Source organism: Etheostoma spectabile, chromosome 12, assembly GCF_008692095.1.
Source record: "Etheostoma spectabile isolate EspeVRDwgs_2016 chromosome 12, UIUC_Espe_1.0, whole genome shotgun sequence".
Lineage (NCBI taxonomy): Eukaryota > Metazoa > Chordata > Actinopteri > Perciformes > Percidae > Etheostoma > Etheostoma spectabile.
In genome coordinates this window covers 509,504-518,568 of record NC_045744.1, presented here as the reverse complement: position 1 = coordinate 518,568, position 9,065 = coordinate 509,504, and the positions used below count along the sequence as shown (strand labels likewise).

The 9,065-nt window shown below is 41.4% G+C and overlaps 1 protein-coding gene across 1 annotated transcript in view; it reads right to left on the bottom strand.

Moving 5' to 3' along the window:
• LOC116699375 (receptor-type tyrosine-protein phosphatase N2) overlaps window positions 1-9,065 on the bottom strand; it is a gene marked incomplete at its 3' end in the record, with an annotated part of 318,251 nt that overhangs the window by 13,821 nt on the left and 295,365 nt on the right. The window contains 3 exon segments of the mRNA XM_032531918.1: window positions 1,800-1,966; window positions 3,385-3,504; window positions 5,519-5,596. Coding sequence (XP_032387809.1) covers window positions 1,800-1,966; window positions 3,385-3,504; window positions 5,519-5,596 — 365 coding nt within the window.

Sequence of the window (9,065 nt, the reverse complement as noted above, 5' to 3'; positions counted from 1 at the left end):
GGGGGGTCCATGAGGCCCCTTGGTTGCAGAAACACAGTCTCCAATGATCACTTTTGTGACTATGCAACTGGGCTTATATTACTAGCTGCAACATCACAAAAATGACACTGGCAACCGCTAGTTAGCTGGTAAAACAGGGAAAGGACAGAGAGGATTTGTAAGCGATGCTTTGGCTCAGTCAGTCAGTTGTGAGTGAAATAACAAAAGAAAAAAACATGCCGACATGAGCATTAAAGAAGGACAGATCAGCCGGGCCCCTCAAACCATCGATGTGGAAAAAAAGGAAAGATTCAAAAAAAAGAAGAGGGGAGGTTGTTATTGTACCATATCCACTGTAATAAAAGTGAAAAATATCTCCCTCGCTTTCTTCATTGTGTTCTGACCCCGCCGCCCTGTGAGTAAAGGCAATATTTCCTAACTGGTGGTGGGTGGTGACGCCCACCAGACCCTTTTATAATAGCTGTGACCACAAGCTCTCAGTCTTGATATCTCACCTAATTGATGTGCGCCGGCAGCATGGCAACACCGGGCCCATATATAAAACTGAGTTGGGGTCTATCGCTCGAGAAATCCTCAGTGAATCAGAGAAATAGGGGCCAGGGCAGCTCCCGCCTAATAGGCAATACAGTATATCAGTTTAAAAGAGGTCGAAGGAGGGGAGCGACTATAAAGGCTCCAGAGATAAAGGATCACTCCGGCAGAGTTCCCTCAATGCAGCCAGAATTACACTGTTATCGACTGGAAAATGGCCAGGATATTCCTCTGCCCACATCTCAGGGTCACGAGTCAAAGCCCCTGGAGAAGTGAGATGTTTGAAGTTATTAGGGTGTGAGCCACAAAGGCCACTCAAAATCTTTATGGTTTAGGTGGGGGGCAAATAACTCCACGGCCTTCTATTTAACCTACTACACTTTCTTTTTGCTCTTGAGAAAAACAAAAAAGAACTGCATCCACAGCCATGGCGCTACTTCAACTGAAGGGCATAAAACGCTGAAGACAAACGTTTCAGGACTTCCAGGTTATTTACCATTCTGGGGCTTCTTTCCTGCCATTTGTTCTTCTATTTCAGTTTGCAGTTTCTTACATGCATGGACTAGATGAAGTCTGAACCCACCAGAATAGCTGTTGGGTTAATGAGCATGACACCTTTCGCCCAGGAGACACAGATATAAGATAGGCGAGACATTTCCTCATTTTGGTTACGATCACACAGTTCTTACATCTTCCTTCAAGTGGACTTCTTTACAAAGAAAGGTTGGTTTTGTTCAACCAAAGACAAAGGCAAGAGACACATGTTTTTTTTTGTTGAACATCAAGCAAAGTGCTCTTCTTGCTTTGCAAATGTATCTTTTTAACAAAGTGTATAAAGTCTTCAAAGGCCTTTTTCTTAAGACCTTCTAAAAGCTTCAATGCTTTTACTATCAACATTAAAGGCAGGACTTAATGCACTTCAAATGAAAAGAGGCTCCACAAAACTTCTAAAAAGTCTTCATCACTTGACTAGTAGAGAAAAATATGTTAAAAAAACACTGGTGCCCCAATGCAGAGGCCCGGTTGACTAGCCAGTGGTGGCACCTCTGGGGTTGATGGTGCATTATAAGAACACAACTGGCAGTATTTGCAGTGGGAAGCTGGGAAGGGATCACAGTCCTGCTGATGACTAGCAGAGTTAGCATTGATAAAGACAACAGCACAGGGCCATTGGAAAATTCTCCATCTAAAACAGTTGAGGGATTTAGAGAAACAAGAAGTCTTAGTTTAGTCTAAACTATTACCGTTATTTTAAAGGAGGTCCCTACCTGCGGAAGTCGAGGAGTGTCCGGCTGGTCTCCGGGACGTTCTGGTTGAGCCAGGTCAGGAAGTGGAACTGAGTGACAGTTCGTGTCTCGTTGGTCTGCATGTTCTTTAGGTAGAAGCTTCGAACCAGGAAATCATCGCACCAGATGTGTTCAGACACCAGGTTCACCTGCAAGGACACACACATGTAGAACAAACACACGTGTCTATGACATGTTCAAGACATAAATTTATGCTCACCAAATCAAGAGAAAAGTAAAACTGGCTCTAAAATCAACTGTATCAGTATCGTCTAGTTGAATACATAGTACATAGTACTGTGTACTATGTGTTACAACAAAACCTATGAGACACTTGGGCTACGCTCAGACCGCAGGCCTTAAGGCTCAATTCCATTTTATTTCCTGATCCGCTGTATTTGACTGATCATTTACATTTTGTGTTTTTTAATGTGGCCCACATCCATCAGATTCGAAGGATAAACTGGGCATGGTCTGAAAGTGACCCACATGGGCAAACGGGTAATACAACGTCAGGAGTCCCCCGCAGCACGCTGTTTAAATGCTTATGAAAATAAACCCATGGATGTATTAGGAGAACCAAGGAGATGGATTCATCTCATCATTCTGCTACCGCTAGCAGTTTGGAAAACAGGACGTTAATAACGTTACATCCATGTTACAGACTTTACAGTATTCACCCCTTAAATGTATGATAAGATAATACAATATACCCATATAGCCATTATTCCAGCTACAGGCTACGGAAGATGAGGCTGAGTGCCGTGGGTCTGATTGCGTTCATTATGTGTGTTTATTTTTATGCCTTGTTACAACTAGGGCACGCTACAACTTTTAAAATATAATGATTTAAATAAGAACTATTTAAAGTTACTCTATGTAATGGTTTCATGTTTGTGAAACTCTGTAATTTTTCATATAATGATCATAAATGACCTGTAACAGCAAAGGGGAGTAACAGGGAAAAGAACACTATTTATATTTTTATGAAGTTTATATTTTTACCTTTGGCCGGGTCCGATTTTTCACGCAAAGTCACAAAATCTATTAATGGCAGGTACACACAGATTCTTCACAGGTTTCCAAGCCTGTGTTAGCGTATCCAGCCAGGTAGTTCTGTTCTGCTGGCACCCGGGCCGTGCTGCTGCTACATTTTGACATTCCTCTGATCTTATTGTAGATTACTATTCACTGTTTGTAATGTATGTAGCATCATTTTGCCCAAAATGAATTCCCCCCAGGGGACAATAAATTGCATCATATCGTAGCGTATTGTTATGGCTGATACTTGGGCAGGGCCACCACATAAAATAAGGAAAAGAACTAAAAGCTAAAAAGCAAAGGTCAATGGCGAGCCAACCTCGGACGGGCTTTCGACAGATGGAGACCATTACGGGGTTGTAAATAATTCAAACCCGTCCCCAAATTGGCCTTCAGGTATGTAATCTTTCTATGCCAAATATTTATGTTCTTATCATAAAATGTTTCATAGAGCTAAATGCCTATGATGTAAAGTTGCGGCTTCTCCCTCCAAACAGTATGGTCTGCTGATGCGTAGTCCTTTTACCTCGTAGATGTGGTACAGGTTGGATCCCTCATCAGGCCAGTAGTGGTAGCACTGCTTCACCCCGCTCTCGACAAGAGGTGTGAGCATAACGATAACCACACAGCCGTTCTCCCATACCATCTGCAAACCAAACACACACTCAGTTAATGCATCATATGACACCAGATCTCTCTTAAAAGGCCTGCTCTTTTAAAACCTGGCTGGTATTTATTTGTGGAAACAAAAGAGTGAGCATGCCTGCTTTTGAATTCTCAAAGTTGAGATCTATTTCATAACCAGGGACTTCTGTTACCTAATGTTCTTTAAAAAGTTCCAGAGACTGTTTAAATGTCAAGCCATTTCCTAAGAGTCGCCTTCTTGAAGCTCAATTTGAAACAAGATCTCACATGAAGCTGTCAACACTCCTTAGAATCTGTTAACAGGAACACTGACACGGGGCCTCACCCACCCACTTACTTGGATATTGGTCCATAATCAGTTTACAGTTTGTGCTATCTATCATTTTGGAAGGGTATTCTGTAGATGTGTCGGTTTTGGGGGTGGGTGGAAATAAAGTCCAGTTTGAAACCAAACATGTTTACTGTGTTTCAAACTTTGGTCAGAAACTAGAAGCAAGTCAAGTGTACGAAAAGTAATTGCTGTTGAGGTTGTCCCCTCCCCCAGCTGGATCATTCCACAGAGAGACACGGTACGCGGTTGTAATTTTCCTGCTGGCACTCATATTCTCACAGCCAGAGGGGGGGCTGGCTCGGGAGATCTATTCAACTCTGATCAGAGGTAACAGTCAGCCGTTAATGGAAGCCATAAAACAATACCGCTCCCACATCATGGCATTACATAATCAAGATGGCCGCACATGCCGTTCGGCCAGCAGCGCTGCCACACCTTACTGGAGATTTAACCAACGTTAATTGCGGCAGGTTTTGAATTACTGCTCCTCTCCGGCTCCACTGCTTCCCTGATTGGTCTCATGGATCTTTTGTGAGAAATGGTGTTAGTTTGCTTTAGCTGACAGGGAGAGAAATCGCTGGTGCTGGGACGACCAGTTCACTCGTTTAAAACTTTGTGGAATGTGTCCTTTCAGAACTTTGCTTGAAGGCTCTTCAGCAGAATCCTGATGGGGAACATGTTGTGTAATGTGATGTATGTGGCATAATAACAGCAGCATCTTGTTAACTTAGCTAAACACAACAAGTAGCCTTAATAAAGTCTGGAGAAAATACAAAGCATGAAATATGAAAACCTACATTTATCTTAAGAATGAAACAAGATGTTTGGATTCTTTGGCACATATTTAAATGTCCCCTGGCAGCAAGAAAGGGAACCCACTGGCTGGCTGGGGCCTTTCTGTGTGCAGTTTGCATGTTCGCCCTGTGTAAGTTTCCTCCCACAATCCAAAGACAGTCAGGTTGTGTTAATTGGGGACTCTAAATGTCCTGTATGTGTGAATATGGGTGTCTTGAGTCAGCACTGTGATTGACTGGCAATCTGTCCAAGGGGTTGGCCTGCACCGGCACAACCCTTAAGGATAAATGGGTAGAGCTAATAGATGGATAATAGATATGAGGACAATACAAATCAGCTGTCTTACATTTCACTTAAGTTGATTAGCAGCAGCAGACAGAACCTGTTTGACAAGGGGACATTTCTTTCCAACACACACACACACACACACACACACACACACACACACACACACACACACACACACACACACCACCCTACTGCCCACACATATAGGACTGGCCAGAATAACTTAGCGATCCCTCGGTCTAAGATTCAAACCCAATCCAATGCATTAACAATGTGTCCCACTGTAGACTGGTGTGTGTGTGTGTCTGTGAGTGTGTGTGTGTGTGTGTGTGTGTGTGTGTGTGTCTGTGAGTGTGTGTGTGTGTGTGTGTGTGTGTGTTGTGTGTTTGGTGTGTGTGTGTGTGTGTGTGTGTGTGTGTGTGTGTGTGGCATAGGCGTTGTAGGTGACGGAGAGATTAATAACCACATCCACAAATCAAGATGGTCTCCCGTGTAGCTCACTGCACTAATAAAAATCGTCTAAGTCTTGTTTAAGAGAAGGTAATGTATTGATTTTTGTTTGTGTGCTTGACTGTGTGTGTGTGTGTGTGTGTGTTTTTACCTGCCAGAAATCAGCCACGGTGGAGGGCAGAGGGCCTTGAGTGGCGATGTAGGCAGGGTTCCTGGGATCATGGTCCATCTGAGAGGAGAGCCAAAAGGAGAAGAGGGAAACAAGATGATGGAAGGTTATAAATATTGATTGTAGACAGAATCTTTTTTGAATAATTCATGTCTGTATTGTCTCAGATATTCACCCTGTTTTTTTGTTAACTCTAAATGTACTATGATGACATGCTGGAGCTGTCTTTTGGCAAAAGAGAAGCACAGTTTGCAAAAACTGAAGAAGATGAAGAAGAAATTGGAAGTTATGACTTCAACACTGGCTCTGACCCAGAGTAGTAAATACAGATACTTACTTAAGATACTATTTTCTGAAGGTTATCCCAAGAAAGGAGGGCAACTGTCCAAGTGTTATAGTACTTATTGTAGCAAAACGTTTAACGTTACTTCAAAAAAATCAGCACTAAGGGAAAGTTGCACCAGATTACTTGGCAAAACAGCAAATCCATGTGCTTTCATCAGTGGGTCATGTGCTCAATCCCCATTGTTTTTACTTACTCTTTGAAAGATAACTCAACAGACAACTGACTAGATAAAAGTCTTAGGGAATAACTTTAATGGAAGAGAAAAGGTCTCAAAGGCAAAACTTTAGAAATTAGGTAAAATTCTCTGACTTCAAACTTTAATCAAAACACTTGTTTCAGATTGGAACATCTGCAAAATATGCTCTTTTTTTAAAGTCGAATACAAGTTACAATATGGTTAATGAACCAACTAGTCCTGGGAAAGTAGGTTGCATGTTGAGTTTTATGAAAACTTGAAATACAATGAGAAGTGAGAGGGCGACAAACCAATTATAGCCTCATTATCAAAAGTATACCATTGGAATAATCTCAGATTGGTCAAGGAAGGCCCCTTCCCCTCGGCATAGAGCAGTTCAGAGATGATTTAGTGCTCTGCAGCCTGTTATAAACCTCAGTGCATCACGACATAGGCTACAGTATCCGAGAAAGGCAACACACAGTGGCAGAAATATAACATATCCAAGTCAGTTTGCAAAATGCTTTTGTTTTCCCAAATTACCTACTCTGTCTCATTCTCTTTCAAAAAATAATTTGCGCACAAAACCCTCCTAACCCCAAAACTCGCCGGTTTTATTTAAAAGATTGCCAAAGAAAACCCACTTACCCTTTAAAGAAGATAAAAAAATTCTCAAAATTCATATGGTCCCTGAATGCACCTCGGCTACTAAGAGGATGAAAAGCTCACATTGAACATATTCAATTTTTCATTCAAAAATTGTAGAAAATCAACCATTTGCATGAGCAAGGAGCTGTATAATGCATACATTGTACAGCTTCTCAGATACGCGTAGTAGTATTTGTTTACTGCCATGCACAGCCACGTGATGGAAATTCATCCAAACCGACCGAGACAGCACTAAAACACAGAATACACAAAGTATTTGGATCCTTTACTTAAGTAAAAGTACTAATTCGAATCTGCAATAATACTCTGTTACAGTACAAGTCCTGCAGTGAAAATGTTACTTCATTAAAAGTATAAAAGTATCATCATGAAAATGTAGTAGTATTGAAGTGTTGCAAGTTAAAGTACTCGATGCTAAACAAGTAACTAAAGCTGTTACATTCCACCACTGGTGTTACCTTTGTAAAAATTGAACTTATTCTTTGTGTGAAGGATTCTTTTCCTCCCATATTGTATATACATGTGTTTCTTAGGGAAATGTTGAATTGTCCGTTTTTTTATTTTTTTATGTTTATGCAATTTTAACTTTGTTATAGTGCTCAAAAGACATTTACGAGTTATTCCTACTTTTTCTCATGGCTGTGCTTGTCCATTAGAAATAGCAATGGAGTGAGAAATGAGCTCACAGTGAGGAATAATGTGACAGGAGCAAAAATGGCTTGGGATTCAGAGGGTTAAGACGTTTAGGTTTGCTAGTAGATAGTATCTTTTACTGTTCTTATAATCCTAGCTGGGAGCTTCTTAGTAAAGGAGGTGAAAGTTGTCAGTAACTTCTTCCTTTACTTAAAGGAAGTTACAGAACGATGGCGTAGGCGTTGAGAGCAAACGACAGGAGACAAACGTAAGGTGAATTTGCGAGGACGTGAGTGACACCCCTGCCTATTACCATGCAAATTATGCAGTAAATGTAATAATTGGGAAGACCAATTTAGCTGGAAGCAATTACAGAGGGAAGACAGATATTTTCAGAGCCTTTTTTGCATTCAAAATTCTTTTTAATGGCCACCTTTTCCCTTTATAAATGCCAAACAATAATGCACTTCTAATAAACCTAAAATGGGTTGATTTAGAGAGAGAAAATGTGACATGGTCCCAAGGACTGCCCAGTAAAACAAGCACAGCTGGAAATGAGTCATGGTAAAGAAATAGCTGGAGGCAGAAGTGCACTTTCAAGGCATCTATTTACGCAACATTGTATGGTCAAAAGTGCCCCCCCCCCCGCTTTCTACATAGGTTTCTTTTGATCTGGGGCTGTTTTTCATGGATTTCAATTAATAAATCCTACTGCCAGATCATATAATGATACTTCAGACACTAGTCTGATTGCAAGTTGGTGGCAACAGTTTGTGTTTGTCCCTTTCCTGTTTTCCTGTTTCAACATGGCCATGCACCCATGCCAGGTCTATAAAGAAATGGTTTTCCCAGTTTGGTGTGCCCCGACCTCAACCCCATCCAACACCTTTGGGATAGACTGGAACACTGACTGGGAGCCAGACCTGATCACACAGCATCAGTGTTTGACTTCACTTATACTAAATCTCTGAAACCTGGTTCCAAAATCTGGTCAAAAACAATCACATATGTGTGACTGTTCAAATACTTTTGACCATGTAGTGCATAAATCATTTTCCATCCTTCAAAGAATACATTTCTAGGAGAAGCACTTAACTATTTTGGCTTCAAAAGCCCATACTGGTCAAAATCCAGAGACATGAAGTCACAGTGGGACTAATCACACTTTGAGCTGCCGATTATCACTGACATGACTGAAGTTACAAACTGTCCCTTGTCCCACCCAAAGTGTTTGGGCCTAGGAAATGGAGAAATATCGACGTGGAAGGAACAAATAATAAAATGTGCCATCTGATCCATGGTGATAGGGTCTAGGAAATTAAAAGAGAAAGACCAGGAAGGACATAGAAGGAGGAACAAATTGACATTGATAAATCAAGACAACAAAGAGAGTGGTAGAGTAAAAAGCAGGGGAGAGACGAAGGTGGAAAAGGGGGAGAAAAAAGACAGGAGAGAAAGAGGGCAATGCGGAGACTATGAAGATGAAAAAAGATGAGGAAAGAAAGACAAATACACCTTTTATTTTAAATCTTTCTCCACTTCAATCTCCTTGGACACATCCTGACATCAAGGTGTGTCCAGAATGAATGACAACTCTCTCTGTCTCTCTCTCTCTCTCTCTCGCTCTCTCTCTCTACTGTTACTATAGTCTGACACCTCAGTGGGGTTGACAGAGACTGTGTGTGTGTGTGTGTGTGTGTGTGTGT